This window comes from Mizuhopecten yessoensis, unplaced genomic scaffold (assembly GCF_002113885.1).
Source record: "Mizuhopecten yessoensis strain PY_sf001 unplaced genomic scaffold, ASM211388v2 scaffold9573, whole genome shotgun sequence".
Classification (NCBI taxonomy): domain Eukaryota; kingdom Metazoa; phylum Mollusca; class Bivalvia; order Pectinida; family Pectinidae; genus Mizuhopecten; species Mizuhopecten yessoensis.
This window is the reverse complement of record NW_018408115.1, coordinates 120,640-146,123: the sequence shown is the minus strand read 5'-3', so window position 1 is coordinate 146,123 and position 25,484 is coordinate 120,640. Positions and strand designations below refer to the sequence as shown.

At 37.4% G+C, this 25,484-nt stretch overlaps 1 protein-coding gene across 2 annotated transcripts; it reads left to right on the top strand.

Annotated features, from left to right (window-relative positions):
* Positions 1–18,147: 18,147 nt before the first annotated feature.
* Positions 18,148–20,043, top strand: LOC110458423. 2 transcript variants are annotated; one of them, XM_021510104.1, is made up of 2 exons: positions 18,148–19,440; positions 19,842–20,043. In XM_021510104.1, the coding sequence occupies exons 1-2, from the start codon at positions 18,890–18,892 to the stop codon at positions 20,026–20,028; spliced, it is 738 nt and encodes a 245-aa protein (XP_021365779.1). In that variant the 5' UTR covers positions 18,148–18,889; the 3' UTR covers positions 20,029–20,043. The 2 variants fall into 2 exon arrangements, with proteins under 2 accessions (XP_021365779.1, XP_021365778.1); XM_021510103.1 differs by having other exon boundaries at positions 18,148–19,467.
* The last annotated feature ends 5,441 nt before the right edge of the window (positions 20,044–25,484 follow it).

Genomic DNA, 25,484 nt, shown 5'->3' with positions numbered 1-25,484 from the left:
TTTTTTATTATCTACACATACAATGCGAATACTTTTAAAATGAACCATTTTATCTTATTTTATCTTCGCTATTCACATGTTTGTTAAAAAAGTAAAATAAATAAATAAATCACCATGGCCCTAAATGACCACAGCCGTCGATGGGCCGTTAAACATAAACAAACAAACAAACAAACAAACAAACTAGCAACAAAAGGAGTAAATACTGTACATTTTCATTAATATTCGACATGCAGTTGTTGTGATCCATGCAATTCATGCATGGCATACTTAGGGTGTAGGGGTCCTCGGTGGAATCAGATACTTCCAGACTGTAAGCGTTGGTTGCTCCCACGTTCAATTTGAAAGCCGTGGAGTAAGCGACAGAGGATGTTTTAGCCACAACAGAGGTTGTGTCGGGCGATACAGAAGATTTGATGGGCACGGCAGATGTTGTGTCGGTCAATACAGAAGATTTGATGGGCGCGGCAGAGGTTGTTTCGGGCGATACAGAAGATTTGATGGGCGCGGCAGAGGTTGTGTCGGGCGATACAGAAGATTTGATGGGCGCGGCAGAGGTTGTGTCGGTCAATACAGAAGATTTGATGGGCGTGGCAGATGTTGTGTCGGGCGATACAGAAGATTTGAAGGGCGCAGCAGAGGTTGTTTTCGGGCGATACAGAAGATGTGATGGGCACGGCAGAGGTTGTGTCGGGCGATACAGAGGTTGAGCCGCCGGATGAGAAGGAGGTTGTTTTCGTTACTCGGAAGATCTTTAAGAAAATAAAATGACTTTTTAGGCCCTAGAGTATGAGACTATTACAGTTTAGTTTTCCCCCACAATTTTACTCAAATGACAACTGTTTTTTCTCTCTTCACATTATTAGATTATAATTTATAACAGATACTTTGTTGCTATCTTTTCCACAATTTAACTACTATCTGATTGGGTTAATTCATATCACGCATTTTATTCAATATTTTCTGAATAATTTGGAAATATTTTGTTTTATTTGTTTTGATAAATTCTGTATAAAATGTATTCTGTGAAGGTTTTTTTGGAAGTACTCTGAACATCTTCAAGAAAAGAACTTTGTTAAGCATAGGCCCTAAAGTATATGAGATTAATACATGATAGTTTTCCCCCAAATCCTTTTGTGTTTGTAGGGGACTACCCTTTGTAGATGCTTTCATTGTGGTGATGCATGTGCATCTCGAAGAGCGACAATCCCAGTATTCATTAAGAGGCTTACAACATATATTGGCCCGAGGGCAAATAAAAGATGTACACACACAACACGCTAATCTTTCGCTGAACATTTTGCAATGATTAACATTTTTGGAAACTTAGTGATTTTATTAGATGTAGTGTGTACAGTTAAATCAACACGTTGATCTGTTTTAATTCTCTGTCTACTTCACACAGCTTCTGTTCCAATTGGCTTTTTTTTCTTCGGTGCCTCTTTTTTTCTAAGTAGATCCTCTTTTTTATTAAGTAGAATCTTCCTACTAACATTAAACAATATTAACTTAAATAAGTAAATGAAATTGGAAAAAATATACAACAAAGTTCATTGTACCTTACGCGACATAACTCAAGTTTTACTACTTTTGATAGATTTCTGGAGACTTTTCATCATCAGAAATTAATATTACTGATTTCTCCTTCTTCTGTGGCGTTCATGAATACACAATGCTATGGAATCACTACATTTGCTGTTAAAGACTACCACCATCAGTGAGGTAGCAGTATAAAGTCGGCATCAGTTCCGCGCTATCACAAGGAGACAAACACAAACATATCGCTGCCTCCCAAAATACACACACATACACTACACGCATACATGCATCTTGAACACAGGGGAGACCGTCATTGAATGACCTTAGCTGTTAATAGGACGTTAAACAAAATCAAACGAACAAACAAACAAACAAAAACCATTTCCCCTAAAGGAAACCAAACGCCGGACGACTTATGGCGGACACTGCGCCACCGCATAAGCTCATGTTTGGCAGGCCTAAAATTAGCCACCATTGGCCAAGGATACTAAAGACCAAATTTATTTAAAATCCTTCCACTGGTAAAGAAGAAGGATTTCAAAGATTTACTTAATTTTCCAGGCCCTTAACCCTTTGCCCCAAGGGTCAATTTATTCAAAACCCACTTATCTGTTCATGTTAAGTAGCGTTTTAAGGGAAAAGTTAATGTAGTTGGACAAATGCTTCACCAAACCTTGGTCCTTTGGACTAGGTGAGCTAACAAAATCTTATGGGAAAGTAAAACAAAGTATGACTGAATGGAAAGGATTTTTTTAAAGTTTAGTTAACTTTGTAAAGGTAATCAAATGCATCAAGTGTCTTTAATCTTCATTTCTTGAATACTAGGTCGACAGTTCAATTTGAAGTGTTCTTTCTTATTTAGCATTATAAAATAGGATAATGAACATTACTCTTGAAATTAATTTTTATCTTTGACTGTTGGAAATGCAGTCATAAATTTCATTCTGCAACAAAGTTGCAAAAGTCTGCGGATTTCAGATGCATCAAATACAACATTATATAGTTCCTGTCGCAAGCCTTGATACAAATGTGCCATAAAAGCTAGAGCGAAATAACCACAGTCAAATGTTTGTCCCTGGTCCTTTATTGGAACATGGTGCACACAGACTCGGCTGTTGGCAGATTAAAAAAAATTTGATAAACATTGCTTAACAAACCCATTTGTAAGTACTAATTCAGCGTAGTAGTCTTCCGGTGTTCCCTTGTTAATTGTTATCATAACTGCATGGCCAATCTTCTGCACTTTCTCTCAAAATCCTGGCTGAAGTTTCTCCTACTTCTGCTGGTACATGACATTTTAGATCGAGAGATGAGTGAAGCATCATTTGTAAAATACGGTGAATATGGCTCATTGCAAGTCCTTGCTTTTTATTAGGATCCCGAAGTCTTGAATACTAGATCGACAGGCAGAGTAACCACTTCTGTCACAATTTTGGATAATTGGTGTAGTAGAACGTACAATTTATTTAAGCAATCCAACATTACTGGCTAACCATTATCTCCCTGATATATTTTCGTTATGAGATATAGGTTTTACTCAAGTGGCACAAGGTTTGCCAAGGTTATTTATTGGAAGAAACGTTATCCAAACAAGAGGCCCAATGACCTTAGCGGTCACCGGAGTTCTACCATAGGTACTGGTAGCTTTATTTTATTGTTTAGATGTGATGTGGAAATCAGCATGTAAACTTAGTGAAACACTACTTGTCATGTCATCAAAGGATAAGAATTTAAAATAATGGTAAATGCTCGTTGGGGCCGCCCTAAACCCTGGGGATGGGTCAGGAGTTCAAATTTTACAATGTAATACCCTCATCCACCAAAGATGATTCTGACCATGTTGAATAATTTTCTGCGGAAAATGGATAAAATATACCTAAAAGTGTTATTTCCTTATATAAACTATAGTAAACTTTACCCCCTCCCCAAGGGGGGAACGGATGTCTCAGGGGTCCTGAAATTGTCAATGTCAATAAAGTTCCTGATGATCTTTCTACCCTAAAATTGACTGTAGTACATGTACCTCTCAGTCTAGAGAAGAAGATTTTTTTATATATTGGTAAATTGTCCCTTTGGGGCCGGCCCTTGCCCCTAGGGTCGGGGTAAGAATCCCAATTTTACATTTTTAAAACCATCTTCCTCCAAGGATAATTCTCACTAATTACGAATTTCCTACAGAAAATTGTAAAAATATACACAAAAGTGTTATTTTCCGAAATAAACTATAGTAAACTTTACCCCCTCCCACAGGGAGAAGGGATGGCCCAGGGTTATGCAATTTACTATTTAAATAAAGCCCCTGAAGATCTTTCCGTCCATGCAGAGAAAATGACTGTAGTACCTCTGAGTCTGGAGAAGAAGATTTTTGAAATATTTGTTAATTTTCCCTTTGGGGCCCCTAGGGTTGAAGTAGGAATCCCAATTTTACAATTTTGTAGCCTCGTCTACCAAGGATGATTCAGACAAAGTGTGAAAAAATTCCATCTCCTGGTTCTGGAGAAGAAGTTGAAAATGTAAAAAGTTTACGAACGACGCACGACGGACGGAAAGTGATCGGAATAGGTCACTTGAGAAAAGCTCACGTGACCTAAAAAGCTATAGACAAATAGTTTGATCCTTCAATGACTATTAAGATGTCAACAGATTTTAACACATACGAACCTGTTGACCTTTAAAAAGGGGCAAGGTCATTTATTGGAATACAGTTGATATATCCCTTTATTCCAACAAACTTTAAAACTAACAATACTGATCTAGGCCTAAAGGAATATGTATATTTATAATTGTCTTTTATGTAGTTATTACTTATATTAATAGTAGGATATTGATCCTTTTGAATTTGTAACGCTGTACACCCAAAAATTCTCTACTGGAATAGTCTAGCCTTCGGGTCCCATCAAAATCCTTTATACAAATAATTATCAACTTAAGCTATTATTATATTTCAAACCAACTATAATATAGTCAATCCAAGTAACCGTTTAGAAAGAGTAAGATTTCAAGGGGTAAACGAAAGCTGTTGAAGAACCTTTATATATATGTACAAGCCAATGTTCAGTTTTCTTACACTTTGAAGAATACAAGTAATCAGAGCTTAGTCCCCAACTCATCAAACACAAATACATATCATGATTACAAGAGGCCCAGTGGTCATTCAGAAGAACCTGTGCGACGATTAAAACACATCTGATCCCTGTGACATTGAAAGTCAAACGTGGACAACACTAAGTTGAACAAACTTCAAAGATGCAACTTGCCAAATATCCCCATCTTATACCTGTTTATTGAGAAGATGACTTAAAGATTTATGAACTATGGACCAGATGTGACCATGAAAGTGTGTCAAGGTCATTCACATCAACAGGCAATCACCCTTTATGCTTTAGATATTCAGAAGAAGTCGTTCAAAGATTTTAACATATTTGACACCTATGCAAAGGTCATTCATTTAAACAAACTTCATGCCAACATTTCTAAACATTTTCCTCGGGTTGTTAAGTATTGATTATGTGAAGTTCTCTTTACACAACCAATACTTTTAATAATTTTCTATGTGACGTTTCGATGACTTGTACGATATGTACACTGTCACCTTCATCAGACAAATGACCAATGAAGCGTATGCACACAAAGGTGTAAAATCTTCCAGCAAATGTCTTTCAAATGGTGTGACGTTTGCATTTTCTTAATCGTAGAAACTGTCGTCAATAACAGGACAAGGCATTATTAGAGCAACAACGAATGCGTCAAAGAAAATACGGGGAAAAGAAAACGAGAACCGCGGGGCGAAACAAAATACAGTGGTATATACTTTATTACATTGAAATAAGATCTGCATTATTCTAAGAGTGGTTAGATGATATGCATTAAAAAAATGTAGGAGAAATCTTCGGACAAAAAATAAAATACTGAAATGAACAAAAGGCAATTAATTTTGCAATAATCGTCGAATCAAAATTCTTTTAAGGGAAACACAACTCCATATCATGGTTTAAATGTATATCAAGTTTCAAAGAGATCGGTCGAAAAATGTAGGAGGAGATCTCGGACAAAGTTCAAATACTGAAATGAACAAAAGGCAATAACTTTTGGAAAAATTGTCGAATCAAAATTCTGTTAAGTGAGACACAACTTCATATCATGATTATAATGTATACCAAGTTTCAAATAGATCAGTCGAAAAATGAAGGAGGCGATTGCCGGACAAACAAAGTTTACGCCGGACGGACAGACGGACAACGCCATACCATAATACTACCGTCAAATTTGACGGTCGTATAAGAAGTGATCCAAACTTTGCAGCACAATTGACACTGGTAAAACCCAAACCCAGACAGTTATTTCTGTTACAGAAAGAGAACAACCGTCTGGCAAAGCAAAGGGGAAGAGAAAATATGACATATCAAAAAAGGAATGGGTAAAAAGAAACGAAAACGTGAAAGGAAGGCAAAGAAAAGGCAGCTTGTGAAGAGCAGTTTCAACATATCGAGCAGCAATGAAATTAGAAAGAAAGAAAAACCTTTCTCTTCCAGGAAAACAGAATTGAACATCACCGGTTAAGTCACAAAAGCATTGCCAAAGTCTCCAAGGAAATTTGCGAAAATACATTTTGCAGAAAGCGTCCCCAAAGAAAAAAGTAGAAGTAGGAAAAAGGAAAGTTGATGGATATGAGAGGATCACAGTTGATGATCTCAAAAAAAGGAAGGTAAGAGAGCCCTAAGGGAACGAGAAAAATCAGCAAAAAGCAAAAGATTCCTAGCAAATAAGTGCAAACAAACGATATCTGACAAACAAAGGAATGAAAAATAACCAAGCCACCAAAGGATTAAAGTAGTGGAAGACATTTAGAATGTTTACATCAGAGAAGACATATCAAGGGTTCTACAGCAAAAACGTTATTGCACAAAAGAAGGCCTCGATTCCTGTGCAGGTATTTATTGTTAAAGCACACTCAAAATTCAACAAGGAGTCGAAGGTCAAAGTGAACTTAGGAAGATTTTCTGCAAAGCGACATAGAAATGTTAGGAAAATCTCGAACAAATTTCGTGAGTGTTGTTGTTGTGTTTATTGTTTACACGTTAGGAACAAAATCTTCACCCTTAACAGACTTATGCCAGACAAGTCAAAATATTTGTCATCTGAAGAAGACATCTTGAAAGTGCCCCTCTGTAAAAAAATATGACAGTCAAAAAAATTATGATCCTGATTGTGTCAACGGAGTTTGTGAAAAATGTAAAGACTACAGCCGATCGCTGGAAAATTACTACAAGGACATCAACGTTGAGAAAGACAAAAAAATTACATGGAACATGTGTCAATATAAAGATAAAAACGAAAAGAGGAAAAAGAATGCTGATTACAAAGGAACAACATTGTTCATGCACATTCATACTGCAAAGTGGCAATCTAAGCAGTTCAACCAGTTACAAATGTGTTCTGCTGGTAATGGATTTCGCCAACAATAGAGAGGTTAAGTTATCAGAAATAAGATCTATATACTTACTATACCGTAAGTCAGATCACCATGCATCCAATCATTTCATATTACAGGACAGACCCAGGGCATTGTAAGAGAGGCAGATGTCATCATACCAGATGACCACAATCATGACTATCATGCAGTGCAACATTTGCATGCAATGGTAATCCAGCATTTGGAATCCTCATTGAATCTAGACAACATGATTATTTTCAGTGATGGCTGCAGTGCCCAGTACAAATCAAGAGGGCGGTTCAAACTGCTGTCAGAATCAGAAAAGCCAGTGAATAGAAACTATTATGAGTCTGAGCATGGAAAGGGAGACTGTGATGTAGAAACCGAGATTATTAACAGAGCCAATACATCGTTAGCAGGAAAGTAATAATCAATAGTGCATAAGACATGGTCCAATTCTGCCAGGACAATCTTGAATCAAATGAGACCATGACCAAGAGGGATTTTTTTTTTTTTATACCAAACGGATAAATAACCAGAGTAAAAGAACTTGAAGCTATAACCGTCATTGGCACAAGGAAAATTCACCTAATTCTAAACAATCCTGGAAGTGATGCATTAAATGTTAGAAATTTGTCCTGCTTTTGCGTTAGTTGTAGAACAGGAAAAGTCAACAACTGCCACATTGGAAGGTATGTGAATGCATTTAGGGAAATTACTGTTGAAAGAAAAGAACATAGCCAAGGTACAAAAAAGCTGATGCGGAATACCAGAAATGCTGTCTGTAGGGAAAAACAAATAACGAACAGAAGAGAAAAAATTACAATCATGGAATCCTCGAAATAGTGGGAAATTCCAGAGAACAGAAGAAACGAGGAATTTTGGAAATAAAGAACAGAACTAAAACATAGTCAGCAGAGAAACAAGAAATACTGGAAATAAGGGAAAAGCAAAAAAGATGGAGGAGAGCACCAGAGAAATGAGGGATTCCAAGGCAAAGAAACACAGAATGGAAAGGAAACCAGGAGAAACAAATAATCCTTTCCAGAAATCACCAAAGAATGGAAGAGAACACACAAGAAGCCAGTAAAGAAATAAGGAATAAAGGAAAGAAAAAAGGATCTGTACAGAATGTGAAAGAGGTAGGGAATCATGGGAATAAGAGAATAAGAACGTTGCCGGCAATTCAGAAATAGCAAGTTATGAACACATATTTGGCCAATGCAAAACATATGAATAACTAAAATTTGAAGTCTACTCTGCTGGGTGTCTTCGGCAGTATGTTTCAGTGAGGTAGCACTATAAAGTAGGCATCAGTTCCGCGCTATCACAAGGAGATAAACACGAACATATCGCAGCCTCCCAAAATACACACACGTGCACTACACGCATGCATCTTGCACACAGGGGAGGCCGTCCTTAAATGACCTTAGCTGTTAATAGGACGTTAAACAAAATCAAACAAACAAACAAACAAAGTCTACTCTTGCGCAAACACATGGAGGAAATTAAAGCTAAGCCACATGCAAGTAACATCTTTGACAAATAAGTTTGTTGTTGACAAGATTGCACCGAACCACATTCCATCTGATATGAACAATTCGTCATTGCATCCGGCTCGAGTGATTGCAGATGGACATTGCTTCATGTGTTGGAATGAAGATAAGCAGAGAGAAATGAGAGCAAGAATAGTGGTTGAGTTGGCAAAGAATGAGGAAAAGTACCTTCATTATTATCATCTGTGTAGAGGAGCCATTTATTCAGGAAACGGGGCAATGCTCACAAATCAGTATGCCTTTTATTCTCTGCAATACACTCATGGTGACATTCTCACAGAAAATACTATGAGAAGAATTTTTCAACAGGAGGTATTTGAAGTGTCCAAGAGAGGAACATGGGGATTTGGCAGGTTTTTGCGGCTGCCACTGTGATGCGTTTGGGCGTCCTCCTGGGGAGACGTTACATCTGGAATGCTGTTTCGCATTGTAATTTTTTGGAGTAACACAACGCGCAATGATGTGGCATATGACAGCCCATACGTGCGCACTCACCAGTGTTAACTCGACGACAAAAAGCACGACCGTCGGGTAGGAAAATACCTTTCTTTGCCGACTACCCTGGCCGTGCTCCGCTACTAGTGTCCCTTATCTTGGTCATTGCCTTTACTGTTACTGAGTCAGGTTTTTGGATCAAATGGAACTCGCGCAGATTTGGTAACAAGGCGCCCAAGAGGGCCTGTATCGCTCACCTGAATATTTAAGCAGTCATAGCAAAATATTCTCATTAAATATTATATTGCACTAAAACTATTTCCCTCGCAAACTTTGTTGGCTCCATCTGTTAAAACTACCAGCAAAATATTATTATAAGATTCTATGCTTTTTGATTCTTCTTCAGAAGTTGCTTGACATACTTTTCCCTGTGATCTTGTAAGTAGGTCAATGTCATTTTCCTTCTCAAATTGGTTAGCTCTATTCCAAAAAGCTACCAGCCAAATCTTATGAATCCATTCCTTTTAGTTCTCAAGAACAAATCCATTAAAATGTTGTTGACCTCTGTGACCTCTAAAGTAGGTTGAGGTCATTTTCATTTGCAAACTTTGGTGAGCTCTATCCCGGGAAGTCACCAGCCAAATATTATAATTTTATGCCTTTTAATTCTTCAGAAGAAGCTGTTTGAACTGTTTGACATATTTGAACGCTGTGACCTTGAAAGTAGGTCAAGGTCATTTTCATTCGCAAACTTTGTTTGGCTCTTTCCCAGGAAGCCACCTGCCAAATATTAAGATTTTATAACTACCAGTTCTTCAGAAGAAGTCGTTTAAAGTGTTTGACATATCTGCCTCATGTGACCTTAAAAGAAGGTCAAGGTCATTTTCATTCTCAAACTTTGTTCGGCTCTTTCCTAGGAAGCTACAAGCCAAATATAGAGATTATATACCTTTCAGTTCTTCAGAAGAAGTCGTTTGAAGTGTCTGACACATTTGACTCCTGTGACCTTGAAAGAAGGTCAAGGTCATTTTCATTCTCAAACTTTGTCGGGCTCTATCCAAGGAAGCCATCAATCAAAAATAAAGATTCTATACCTTTCAGTTCTTCAGAAGAAGTCATTTGAAGCTTTTGACATATATGACCCCTGTGACCTTGAAAGTAGGTCAAACTAGTTTTCATTCTCAAACTTTGTTGGGCTCTATCCCAGGAAGCCACCAGCCAAATATAAAGATTATATACCTTTCAGTTCTTCAGAAGAAGTCGTTTGAAGTGTTTGACACATTTGACCCCTGTGACCTTGAAAGAAGGTCAAGGTAATTTTCATTCTCAAACTTTGTTGGGCTCCATCCAAGGAAGCCATCAGCCAAATATGAAGATTCTATACCTTTTAATTCTTCAGAAGAAGTCGTTTGAAGTTTTTGACATATTTGACCCCTGTGACCTTGAAAGTAGGTCAAACTAATTTTCATTCTCAAACTTTGTTGGTCTCTATCCCAGGAAGCCACCAGCCAAATATAAAGATTCTATACCTTTCAGTTCTTCAGAAGAAGTCGTTTGAAGTGTTTGACACATTTGACCCCTGTGACCTTGAAAGTAGGTCAAGGTCATTTTCATTCTCAAACTTTGTTGGGCTCTATCCCAGGAAGCCATCAGCCAAATATGAAGATTCTATACCTTTTAGTTCTTTAGAAGAAGTCGTTTGAAGTTTTTGACATATTTGACCCCTGTGACCTTGAAAACAGGTCAAGGTCATTTTCGTTCTCAAACTTGGTAGGGCTCCTACCAACGAAGCTTTCAGCCAAATATCATGACTCTAGGCCTGTCCGTTCTTCAGAAAAAGTTGTTTAAAGGAAAAGTTGACGGACGAGGACGGACGACGGACGCCGGACGCCGCGCCACGGCATAAGCTCACTTGGCACTTCGTGCCAGGTGAGCTAAAAATGAACCCCATCGAAAAGTATCTTGAACTTGGCGATCAGGATATTTCTTATTATACAATAACACACTGTGACATGCATGGTTTGCCCCCAGACGAACTACTGTCTGTATGTAGGACAAATAGTCCGCATGAGCATCATGTGTAATGTCACCTGTCTTTTTCATATCTATGAGGATTTGTATACTTGCGTAGCCGTACTGTTCTATATTTACATCCTGTGTAATGTCACCTGTCTTTTTCATATCTATGAGGATTTGTATACTTGCGTAGCCGTACTGTTCTATAGTTACATCCTGTTTAATGTCAACTGTCTTTTCCATATATATGAGGATTTGTATACTCGCGTAGCCGTACTGTTCTATAATTACATCTTGTGTAATGTCACCTGTCTTTTTCATATCTTAGAGGATTTGTATACTCGCGTAGCCGTACTGTTCTATAGTTACATCCTTTGTAATGTCAACTGTCTTTTTCATGTCTAAGAGGATTTGTATACTCGCGTAGCCGTACTGTTCTATAGTTACATCCTGTGTAATGTCACCTATCTTTATCATATCTTGGAGGATTTTCTTTTCACTGCCCAATTGTAACTTGGTCCTGTTTCCGAGTTCATAATTGTTCTGAGTTTCAATCAACGATAGGGGATTGAGACACACAAAGTCAACATTTTTCTGGCCTTTTTCTTACCCCGTACTGTGGCCGGAGCCTGTGGAGGTGTTAATTTATCCGGATGGGAGCTACATCCCCCGCGCAGTGGCACGAGGTCAGGAGGCCGACGGGTGTCGGAAATAGCCGCCATGTTGTTTGGCCGTGTTGAAATATTATGAAAACATGATTTTTTGCAGGTTGATTTTGAAAAGAAAAATACTACATAAAACATGTTGTCTGAATATATAAATCTTAATCTACATTTTGAGTGTTGCTTTGTTATTTGCTTTGAGACTTTAACAAAAGTTGGTAATATAACGCTTTTGAGTCTGTTACGTATGACGGTGCTATCATGGAACCCGAAAATAGCACAGCTCTGGTGCTTCAAAACAAAATCTACACATGTTCCTGACGTCAAACTAAGATACAATTGGCGAAAGAAAACTTACAACTCGAGCGGAATGAAGGTAACGGCTAGTTTCAAAATTCGACATCCTTTTTCTGATAAACAAGACAAACATCTAACAAAGTACATTGGTTTTAAGTCGGTGAAGCGAGACAGCATGACTCAAGCCTGGGCGGCGATCGGCGGAGTTGACTGAGGTGTAAAGCCTGTAGAAATATGGTTAACTGATTTTTGTTGATTTGTTATGTTTACTACTTTTATATGAATCCACACTTCGATTTATAACTATAATAAACTCGTAGAACACTTGTGTTGTCTTGGGTCTTTCCTAACACTTCGACTAAGCAGGAGAAAAGAACTGGAAGGTGGGTTTAGGAGTTTACTGTTGGCCACTGGTTTTATGTTCCAAGACTTTTTTGTGGCAAACTCTTGTGTCCTGATCCCGCCTACTAAAATAACAAATGAAAAAGAAAGTGAGAAGTAAAAAAAGAACACTTCGTTTTTTTACCAAAATTTGAATCCAAGTTGAAAGTATAGAAAAGGCTCTGGAGCCAACATTATGTACATATATCTGGGGCTAAACATTTTCGGTGGTAGACGACCGTAAGAAGGGGCAGGATAAAGGGGAACCACCTCCAGAACAACTCCCCCCCCCCCCCCCCCCCCCCCCCCCCCCCCCCNCGAGGTGCTTATATTGTGTACGCCTCACCAACCTCACTACCAGATTAATAACATTTAGTGTCAACCCCTGAATAACGTAATATTGGTGTCCACACTCACATCCCACAAATATTGACGGACAGATCGTGGGATCTGGTGATGATCGGCCTAACAAGCCGCCATATTTGAATCGGGGTGCCTCGTCAGGAAAAGATATTTGATTAGCAGTTGATAAAGATGGCATTTTCCATTTCTTTAAAGAAAACGGACAAGTTCTTCATAGCCATTCTTTGTCATGCTTTGATTTGTATCAAGTTGTGCATTTTTGAAAAAGAGCACTTTGGTCAACATTGTCATTTACTTCTGTGACAGAATGTTTAAACCATGTCTGATGGCAACTTGTACAGATAAACACTGGACCTTCTGCTATGGTACTCTGGAATCTGTCGATCACGTCAGTCAAACTAGTTCCCTTTTTGTATTCAATTTCTTTTTGTCGATATGCAGGGTTTTTTCTTTTGATTTTCCTTGAAATTTTAGCGGCCTTTCTTTCTTTTATAATATATGTCAAAATCTGTCTAAACGACTGCTTTGCTATCCTTTCTCTTTCTAGGTAATATTTAGAAAGTCTGGGCTTTTCTTTTACTTTCAAGTCCTTTTTGCTTTTCAACACTTATGTATTTGTTATCAGTTCTAGCTTTTGTTTCTGTTTAGCTTCCTGTAATTTAAAGTACTCATACTTTCTAGCAGTTCGTATTCTTTCAAGGGTTTTTAGCTCACCTGCCCGAAGGGCAAGTGAGCTTATGTTATGGTGCGGCATCCGTCGTCCGTCCGTCCGTCGTCCGTCTGTCTGGCGTCAACTTTTTGCTTTAAACAACTTCTTCTCAATAAACAACTTCTTCTCAATAACCAAAAGGCCTAGGAAGATGATATTTGGCCAGTAGCATGCTGGGATCCAGGGCTACCATGTCTGTTCAAATAAATGACCTTGACCCAGTTTCAAGGTCACAGGGGTCAAAAATGTTAAAATCTGCAAACAACTTCTTCTCAATAACCAAAAGGCCCAGGGTACTGATATCGGGCCTGTAGCATGCTGGGATGAAGGGCTACCAAGTTTGTTCAAATGAATGACCTTGACCAACTTCCAAGGTCACAGGGGTTGAAATATGTTAGAAATCTTCAAACAACTTCTTCTCAATGACCAAAAGGCCCAGGGTACTGATATTAGGGTTGTAGCATGCTGGGACAAAGGGCTACCAAGTTTGTTCAAATGAATGACCTTGACCAAAAGGTCATTTGGGTCAGATGTCTTTAAAATCTTCAAACAACTTCTTCTCAATACCCAAAAGGCCCAGGGTACTGATATTGGGCCTGTAGCATGCTGGGATGAAGAACTATCAAGTTTGTTCAACTGAATGACCTTGACCAACTTTCAAGGTCACAGGGTCAAATGTCGTAAAATCTTCAAGCGACATAAGGGCCAGGGTACTGAAATTGGACCTGTAGCATACTGGGATGAAGGACTACCATGTTAGTTCAAATGAATGACCTTGATCCACTTTCAACCAAATGTCCTTGTTCAACAATCAAGGTCAGAGGCGTCATATGTTTAAATCTTTTAATAGGTTCTTATGAAATCTTAAGATTACAAGTGTTAGATTAATAACAGGTGAGCGATGCAGGCCCATGGGGCCTCTTGTTCTTTCACATTTTCGAAAGTTTTCATCAGAACTCTCTTTTTGTTTAATGTTTGGTTCCTTTAATTTAAACTTTTCATTTGTTTTACATTCTAGTGTTTTTTGGTTTTCTTATGTTCTGTACATTTCATTTAATCTCTGCTTGCGTTTGTTTTCTCCGTTGTATTCTCTTTGTTTTTCCTTGTCAATATCTTCATTTTTTCTTCCCTATGATTTGATGCCTTGACTTTCTTCAGATTCATGTCCTTTTGATTTATGAAATACTTTTGGAGAAGTTAAATATTTTTTTATTTTTTTTTAATCTTTCACAAATTCAGATGATGCTGGAGGTCGCTTGCTGTAATTCAGGAGTATTTCTCACAAGAGGTTGAAAGAATAAATTATAATGCTTAAACAAGATATACAAGGCAACTGATAATAGTTTAATATCGCTGCTTAATCTCTATTAAGGTTTTGATGACTTCAAAAGAATTTATATTCAGAATAACCTGCATATAGTTTACCTGTAATTTGACAATTTATGCCCCTCATTTTATTGAAGAAAACTTGGCAGGAATAGTTATACCCTCCGCAACGTAGTTAGGTAGGGTATACTGGAATCAGGTTGTCGTCCGTCTTTCTGTCTGTAGACATCTTGCTCTAACCTGTGAACCGATTTTGATGAAATTTCATAGGAATATTAAGGACCATATATGTAGATGTGCATGCAATGTTGTTTTCTTCAAAATTTTGGTTGCTATGGTAACTGGTCACTATAAACAGGTTTATCTTTAAAATCCATAACACCTCAGTTATTCAACCGATTTAATTCAGCCTTGATCAAATGGTGTAACTAAACAAAGCCTATAGTTTGACGTATTATATGTTTCCAAAACCATTACCATGGCAACACAATCCAGGTCTCTGATTTGACGACATTTAGATATTTGTCCGATTTCAACTAATTCTGTATGTCAATGTTTGTATGTAATGGGATGCCAAACTTTACTTTATATGTGTTTTTTTCCATAGGAACTATATACCAAAGCAACCAGTGGCTTCTGATTAGTCGAAATTCGGTTAATATCTTATATCTATCTACCAAATTTGGTATTGTATGTAATAGGGGATGCCAAACCTCGCTGTATAGATTTTTGTTATGCAACCGTATCCAGGCAAATAGCGGTCTCTGATTGGTCAAAATTTAGATACTGTCCGATTTCGACCAAATTTGGTATAGACATGGGCCATAACTCTGAAATGTTTGAGATCCCCAACCTATAGTCATGTAAATCATTGCCAGGCATAAAGATCCAGGTGAACAATACAGGCTATGTGGTCCTCCTTTTACTAGAGTTATGCCCCTAGATATTTCTTAGATTTTTATTCCTGTTTCCAGTCCCTACAGGAAGCAACTAGCAGCGGTATGCGGGGGTATTAGTTTGCCCCTAGGCGACAGTTTTAACTAATACTAGCTACATTTGATTATGATTTTGTTTTGTTTAGGTCTACCACACAAAAACAAAATCAACCACCTCGATATCTGGGACACAGATATAATATATCTTTGCCATAAAGTCCAGAATATTTCGCCTGGAATATCCTGATTACGAAGGAAGTATGAAGGAGGAGCAGAATATGGCAGAGGAGGAGTAGCCAAATATGGAAGAGGAGGAGCAGATAAATTTGGAGGAGGATTGGGCGATTATGAAGGAGCACAGGATTAGATGACATCATGGATATGGAGGATCATCAGCAACGGCATATTATTGAAATGGAGGAAGATGAAGGCAGTGATGAGGATAAGAATGATGATATGGAAGATGACTGGGTTTCCCATTCTTAAACTGATTCAGGTTATCAGAATTGGAATTCTGAAGGATATTGTGAAACTAAACATCAGGACTAGTGGGTTTCAGATTCGGAAGTTGATAGAAGTGAAAAGGCTCCTTGTGATGGTGACAGTCAGATGTCTTCTGTTATGCCTAACAATAGTTCCCTACAACAACATATCATCATGCAGCTGTCAAACAGTAAGGATATAAAGACACAAAAGTTTCAATGCTGGGTTTTTTATGATAAGATGTTTCCGAGAATATAGCGGCACTATGAACAGGTCCATTCACATGAGGCTCAGGTTGCCAAAATTCTTATGTTGGCAAAAAAATCGAAAGAAAGGCATTGTGGGCTCAATTAGTCGACAAAGAGAACTACCACCACAACTATCAGGTGCTTCAATCAAGTATGGCGTGATTATACCCAAATACAGAGCAAGAAAAAAACAAGAAAATGAACATCTACGATATGTTCCTTGTGAACTTTGTCTAGGTACATATCTGAGCACAGACTTGAAGAAACATCAAAAGGCCTACACAGTGTTCAATGGAAAAATGTTGCTTCAAACTACTGGATCAGACAAGAACCTTTATGACAATATTCTTGTGAAAATGCGAGATGATTCCATCAAACATGCTGCCCAGACGGATCAGTTGATTTTATCACTAGGCACCAGATTATATGACAAAAAATGGGCAACATGTCCATCAGCACCAGTATATTATACGAAGGTTTAGAGAATTTGGAAGACTACTGATTCAGATGACAGAAAAAAAACGTTTTACTTCAACCTACTCTGCAACTTGCATCTTACACTGTAACTGGAATGCACTGATAGATGCAGTCAAATTAGTTTCTGGATACGACGAAGAAAATGATAATTGTCGTTGTGTAAAAAGAGAGAAAAATGATATTGATATATCTAACAGTGATGACTTAACACTCCTTAAATTTATCTTTTACAAAACCATTATAAAAAGTGAGAGTTTTGTGTTTTAAACAAATAAGTAGTTGGAATTAAGAAATCAAGAAAACTGGAAGCATCGTCATACATTTGTTCTGTTAAAACTTCCTCATCTTGTCCTCGTGTTAACTCCATTCAAAAGAATACGTTTAAAATTAAAAACTTATATTATTCATTGTAATCTTCACATCAGTATGCTTATTTACTTTTAAAGGTGTTTTCGTCAAAAGTGTCGGCTTTAAGAAGGAAACAATACTATTACGCTGAATAGGCGGTGGCTGCGTCGATTCCGATGGGTGGACAGCCATTGCGTTGCTTAGCCCCTTCTGTTGTGGATTTTCTCCTAATGGGCCAGTCAAATCCGACACTCGAGGAAGTCACCAATTATGAAATCCGTGATGCCTTAAAATGCAATTAGCAGTAATGTAATGATTTAGAAAAGCAATTCTAGATAAGACTCGGATACTATCATTTCATGTAATGTGTGTTTATTTCATATTATATTAACATTATATCATCACAATATCATATATGTTATAGTGTAGTGTCCAATAATTTCTCACATGCACAGTGTTAACCTGCTAAGGGCTACCACTCGGCTATTTTCGGAACAGATTTGTTATACGTGGAACAATCTAATTAAGCAAACAATTTTGAACACTGGTGTTTGTTAGGTTACTGAGCTATTTAACAGACTTCGAAAAAACAAAGGAACTTGAAAATGACAAAATACGTCAACCTTCATTTATTTTTTGATAAAAGTTAAATGAAATAAATCAAGCTATTTATACTTATCAAAATGCCTTTTTCACTATTGCATACATTTTGCGTTGAACTTTTTTCTTGTAGTAGCCAGGTGCACCACGTCATCATGACGACCATGAAATCAATCTGCAATCGCTTTTCGGATTCATAACTGGACTATGGAGATTGCCCGCTTTCGGAATGAGTGGAGTACATGTCTACTTTGACCACTATGACACTGAAGGGAGCCACCCTACAAGCAAACGCTATTGGCTGCAGTGAAACCCTCCCTGTTTATGAATCTGTCAGAGACAAGAACATATTCAATTCCAAATTTGACATTGCAATTTTGTATGCTGGAGGAATGCATTTTTTGTAACTGATTGATTTACTCAACTGATTGATGCTACTATCTTCCTTGGCCTATCTACATGTTTTATTTGGCGTCAGGTATAAGCATATCACTTCCACGTTTGAGAAAAGAAGAAAAAAAACGCTTTATTTACGACTAAAGAGTGCCCGTAAAATCCATCTTCTGTACTGAATAAAGGTCATATATCAAAGGCTGTTTTGGGATAACATCACAAAATAATTTCCTGGTCTAAAATATGTATACGTTTATACGTTATTAAAAGGAAATTTAAAACGGGTTTGGGAAACGAAATGTTTGGGAAACGAAAACTACTTTGGAAGAATAGCTGTATGTAGAAGTTATCGTTATATGCATCACTCTGTATCGCACGCATTTTTCAATCTTAACAATGACTATTATGATACAGTTTTGCATTTCACTATCATCAGTAGGTCTATTTGTTGTAGTATCGTTACTGCTTGTATACATTCTATAACTACTTGTTAACTTGGTATGGTGCGTACATAGTCATTTCCTCACCCAATAGGTATGGACTAGCTATCATGGAAAATTAAAACGGAAAAAATAACCCCACGAACACAATAGTCTAGTTTCACATTCGTAAATAACCACGGCAATTCAGAGTTATTTCCCTTGAAAATTACGATAATGAGGCTCAGGGTACTTCCGGTGGTATCCAATGTCAATAATGACGGCGCCAAAGAATTCAATCTTTCATCTTGGAGTCGACGATTTCCGTCAGCTTAGAGTAGTTGATCTGAAGGAAATTTTGCGAGACCATAACGAAAGCATCACTGGGAACAAGTCTGTGCTAGTGGCAAGGTGTCTGTCGGTAAAAACGAAGCTTGCTATTGATGTACCCGATGCTGACACAGCCTCGAGTGACCCGTTTACATTTGGTACTGACGATAAGGAAATTACATACAAACAGTTGAATTTGTCCGCTAAAGCTCGCATATGGAGTGATGACTTGAGAAATATGGTCGAATTTAATTTCAACCAACTTCATGAATATTTGGTTACACGCACCAACAAATATGACGACCCCTCAATGAAAGGTTCCTGCTACAAAAAGTTAAAATCTAACCAATTTTTCATGGAAGGGCACGTATCGAATGTTGAAGTCGCGAGGGGGCAAGGACATACGTGGATAAAATCAAAGGTCATTGCCTCAATGAAGAAGACTAAATACAATGTGATGGTTGTTTTCCATAGCAATGGGGATGTGAGGTATGCAGCATGTGGATGTCCTGCTGGGTAAGTCACTGATATTCAGCTATGACGTCACTGAGTGATATTCAGCTATGCTATTTATTATTCTGTCCTAAAATTGAAGCCAGTGACTTCCATCACACAGGGTATGTTATTTATTTATTTATTTATTTACACAGTCAGGCTATCGTGCGACACCAAATAACATCTCTAATTTAGTTTGGCAGTGTTATTTTAACACTTCATTCTTCTGGAATATATCAATACGTTCCTTATCTGTATTGTATAATATAACTAGCAATGGCATTGTTATGTATGTTATCCCTCTACAGTACTATTTATTAGTGGAAAAAAAAATCTTTATTATATTTACAATAGTGTATACATTTTTTAAATTATTTATATTTTGTTTTTAACAGATTAGGTATGAATGGACATGGTAAATGCAACCACATTGGTGGAGTACTCTTTGCGGTCAACAGTGTTTATGCCAATGGCTTACATTCTAACACGGCCAAGGTATCATGTACAAGTAAGCTGAATGGTTGGATTGTCCCCCGAAACCTTACTGTACCCCCAAAACCTGTCAAAAGAAATAAAAATTGAGAAAATACAATTCGATTATCAAAAACATTTAATCAGAGTAGTGTGTTTGATCCTAGAGCTTCCCAACACAGAACATCGGATAACAATGATTTGGATATTTTGCATACAAACCTGAAAGAGTTTGCTCCCTTCTCAGGTTACTTATTGTTCCATGAAGAACCAGCTGGAGTACCTACCGACACTTGTCTAGAATGTGCTGATTTTGTTGACACCATTGAAAGTGTTGATGTTTGTGAGGATGTGTATATTGAAACTGAACAGGTTATTTTAAATGTAGAAGTATATGTAGATGCTCCAGAGAATATAGTGAATGTACCAAATATTGATTTTGTAAAAGAAAATTCCAATATCGTTGATGATGAAAACATAAATGCAGATTTTGTAGCTAAATATCTGAACAGCACTGTTGAAAATGAAACCATTACACAGGAGGATATAAATAACATTGAATCAGCTGCAAAACTTCAATCAGAGAATGACCTGTGGAAGCAATTACATGGATGTAAAATGACGGCATCAAATTTTGGTAGGATTGTCAAATGTTCCAGATGTCCAAATGGATTGGTAAAAGCAATGTTATATGACAAACCATCGTCAAAATATCTTCAGTATGGCAAAGACCACGAACAAGATGCAATTAATATGTATACTAAACTCTGTTCCACTCGACATGAAAATATCCAGGTTGAAAAGTCTGGTATTTTTATGTCGACAGAAAGGCCGGGTTATGGTGCCAGTCTTGATGGCATTGTGAAACATAGCGATGGAAGACGCACAGGTCTGGAATGTAAATGCCCACTCAGTCAGCGTGGCAAGTCTATAGAAGAGGCTTGTAAGTGTAAAACATTTTATTTATATAAAGATGAAAATGGAGATATAAAACTTAAAAAAAATCATAACTACTTCATTCAAATCTAGGGACAGCTATTTGCGACAAAAATGATGTAGACTTTGTGGTGTGGTTTGGACCTGATCAGGACATCTTCACTGAACGAATTGTATTTGACGAGGAAAAGTGGTATAGTATGTACCTCCCTGCCCTGGACTTCTTCTACAAGTGGGCGTTTATTCCTGAACTATTAACGGGGCGAGTCAAGAAAGGCATGCTTCTCCATTCTAACTGGAGTTCTTTAAAAAATATGTATTTGCAAATATAAACAAATTAACAAATGCATACATGATTGTGTACTTATTACGTAACAGTGTTCAAAGTTGAAAATAAGACCGAAATACCCATATTGACACAAACAAAAATTTTGTTTTCGCTTTCTTTCAGTACCGTCACTACCGACACACATTTTTTGGGGCTACATACGTACATTTTTTCCAAACCAAAAATATATTACAAAATATAATAATTTTCGACTTATACTGACCATATTCTTTTTAGGGCCGAAAGCGAAAACACAACTTTTTTTTTATTATTTTGCCTACCTACTGTAAGTAAATGTGCAAGAAGGCTACAACCGACTCTTTAATGTACGAATTGTCCATTTATCGGCTTATTTAAGGTGCAGATATAGGAAAACCAAGATAAACAGGTAAATTTTAGGAACATAATTTATTCCGATTTTTTTTTATAGTGTGCTTTGACAAACATAAACCAGGCATGTACATTACACATGCTCACGTACAGCTTTGTAGACCTAACAAAGCGAACATGTGGATACAGATTAAATAAAACATTTGGTTGATCTGTCTGTATAACAATTATACAAAGAAGTATGTGTCACTGTTTGCCCTGTCCACACTCTGAGTTGCATGGCCAAGTCATATATATACAGTACATATGGCCGATCGGTCAATTTGAGTTGACTAAAGGTAGAGAGTCCCACTACTTTTCTTCAATTTTCTAATGTTTTTAATTTTACTATCTAGGCATTAGACAGCTATATGTTCCTGTAAATTTATGTTATTTTTTTCATGCTATAATTATAGGTCACAGTATATATATATATATATATATATATAAGTAAGTAAAGAATATTTAATTTTTTCACAGTAATGCTGCAGAAATTAATACCATGACCGGTAGCTCAATCGTAAAGGCAGCTTCCTGATCAATTTATAGGTTAACCAGCTTTTACTAGACAACATGTACACAGAGCAGTGGGACTCTCTACCTTAGGGTCTCTGATTTCTCATTCTGAACTTTTTCCTGGAGCAAGAAATTGGTAAGGAATGCTACGACAAAGAACATCTGACTACTGATGTGCTTCAGGCTAAGTGGCAATACTCCATCCAATATATGATAGTTTTTTATCCTTCCAATGGCACGCTCAACGTGGATTCGAACTGAGGCAATGTTCATCGTATCATCCACCTCCTTAGATGAAAGCTGTTTTCTAGATCCCTTGAATGGCGGTATGTTAAGAGCAACTCCTGCTGGTAGAATGTCTGCGATTTCAAATCCCCGGTCTGCCATAACATTATCACCGGGTTTCCAACAGATTCAAAACACCACTTTCTTTGGTAATTGTTTTGTCCGACACTCGACCCCTTAGATTCTTATTCAAATCTTCGACAATAACATTGGACGCATCCAGTTTATCTTTTTAGATTTTATGTTATTGTTAAGGGATTCCATTTCGGCACTTATTCCAGTTTTGCACGTCCAATATACATGATCAGAGCTTTCATGACTAATCTCATTCCAGTCTGTTTGTGTTCCCTGATTTACCGTCACATTGCAGTTGTCATCAGTCTGAACTCCTACACCGGACTCTGCCATCACACAGATGTCACCTGATTCCTGAAAAACAAGCATAAAAAACACACACTTAATATAATATATTGTGTATGAAAATGGGTAGTAGCGGGCACAGCGACAGCTAGATGTCATAATATAACTTGACTCATGCTTTAATAATTTTATGCTTGATATTGGACAATGATGTCAAAATTATATACCTCTTGATTGATGGAAAGGGTAAATTTACCAAGTTTCAGTCCAATTGTATGTGATTAACTTGGTCAAAAACTGGTCTTTAACGCAAATTCTCAAAATCCACCAAAATTCTGGGGTTTTGACCCAAAAATACAGGAACCTGGTAAAATATTTTCTCCAAACAGTATGTAAAGTAATATTAAATATGTACAGTATTAACTATTCAATATATATATGCTAATTAACATGCTTAGTAATTAACTGTACATTTAAGCTAGATTAATAAACAGTGAGTACTGAGTAGATATCAATTCATGAATTATTATTCTTGACGGTTCATCAACTCACTTCAAAAAATTATATTACAGATGATGAGCGAGAGCGACGTCCCAGCCGGTGACGGTAACGAAGCTGTAGGCGGTAATACACACGATACAGTCAAAGAAACTTTTGATTTATTTAAGAATTACCTGAGTACACAGCTGGTGAATTTCAAACGCGATATTACTCCGTCCAATGAGATATCATCAGAGAAAGCTGCAAAAAAACTTAAAGATGACGCTAGCCAAGAAAGTAGCAAATGTTCACACTTTATCTGTCAAATTGTGGATATTTGTTATGTTTAAGACATTAAATATTATCTACCATGATCATTCAAACTGCATTCCTATCTCTTGTAAACATTTAGTGTTGTAATAGCTGAGGAGATTATTAAGACTAACTGGTATCGGCAGTCAGAGCTAGTTTTACATTTAGATTTTCTTAACTTTTTAATTTGTAGAATATGCCAGAAGATTTGAAAAAGCAGTTGTAACATTTGGGTGGCTTTTTGACAGTCGTTGTACGTGGACTATCAAAAATACTGATTCATATACCGTGACACCTTTCAACAGTTGCTCTGATGAGGGTTCTACTCCACCATGTTTACAGGATTCCGACTCTGTTGACCCATTATATGAGCCATCTGATACTGAAACAGATGAAGAGTAGGTATTCTTGTTGTATTCATCAATTCATTCATGTTTGTAGGTTTAAGGATTTTAACTCTGTTGATAGGACGTTATACTACAGCTCAAAAAAGTCCTAGCGTACGATACGAGAATATAACTTTCACGCACTAGTGTACTGTGAGTGCTTTAAATAGAACGTAAACAAACAGACAATATATGGCTGTTCTCATTTTGGGAGGTTCGCATTGATAGGCGCATTGAAGATTTTGTGCATCGTAACGGTTGTCTGATTTCCAGATAGCATTTTCGTGGTATTAGGGGTGGACGTACTTACCAGCAACAACATTTATTTCGTTTTCGATATGAGATTGAACAACAACGACCCACCCACATTATTGTTCTTGTAGGAGGAAATGATATGGATTTTACCACTGCCATAAAAGAGACAATTTTGCAAATTCTTACTTTTCTGACGATGTGTAAGAACAATTTCTCAGTGGCGAAATTAACTGTGCTACTGTACCCCGGTTATCAACTAGAAGTGTTCCTGTCTCAGACTATCAGGATAAAGTGAGGGCAGCAAACCTGTTTTTGAAAAACCTAATTTCTGAACTGCCCCATTTCCTGTATTGGAAACTTCGGGGAATGAAAGAAGGACATGACACATTGTGTGCAGATGGTGTACATTTTTCAGACCATGGGCCAATGGAAGTATTTTAAAAACATTTAAGCATCTATCCTCAAACAATTTAACAGTTTGAATTTATAATGATTATCTGATTTCATAAACTGGTTGTGTCAAGCTAGTTTACATGTGTTGTGTATAAGCGTATTGCAGTCAGATCCGGATGCATACTGCTCCGGTTATTAGTATGTACCTGAAATGATTGTGGGAAACCGCACTGTAATAAACCGCCATTAAGCACATGGTTGTTATGTCTGGCCACAGAACATTACAACATGTGGACTCACTCCAGCAACTTGACCTGTGTTAATGTTTTAAAGCTTGGGGGTTACCATTCAGGTTATATTTCAACTCGGTATGTTTTATATACATGTATTTATGTCAACATATATATTTGTTTGTTTGTTTGTTTGATTTTGTTTAACGTCCTATTAACAGCTAAGGTCATTTAAGGACGGCCTCCCCTGTGTGCAAGATGCATGCGTGTAGTGTATGTGTGTGTATTTTGGGAGGCTGCGATATGTTCAACATATATATAAACACTGGTACTGTACATGTACAATTGTATACATGTATTTTAATTATTGCGGCTTTTTATTAGGTCACCTGAGACAAAGTCTCAAGTGACCTATTGCGATCGCCTTTTGTCCGTCGTCGTCCGTCGTCCGTCGTGCGTCCGTAAACAATTTACATTTTCGACTTCTTCTCCAAAACCCCTGAACCAATTTCAATGAAATTTGGCAGGGACCTTTCATGGACAAAGGTTAACAACAATAGGTGCCGGTTTAGTCCTACGCCCCTAGGGGCCTAAGGGGCGGGGCGAAAAGGGGTCAAATTGACTAAAATTTCAAAAATCTTCTTCTCCAAAACCCCTGAACCAATTGCAATGAAATTTTGCAGGGACCTTCCATGGACAAAGGTCAACAAAAATAGT

Excerpts from the sequence above, each read along its gene's own strand:
- LOC110458423 (XM_021510103.1), top strand. The coding sequence starts at position 18,890 with ATGTCAATAATGACGGCGCCAAAGAATTCAATCTTTCATCTTGGAGTC. Across the intron at positions 19,468-19,841 it reads GCATGTGGATGTCCTGCTGG|ATTAGGTATGAATGGACATG; the intron begins GTAAGTCACTGA and ends TGTTTTTAACAG.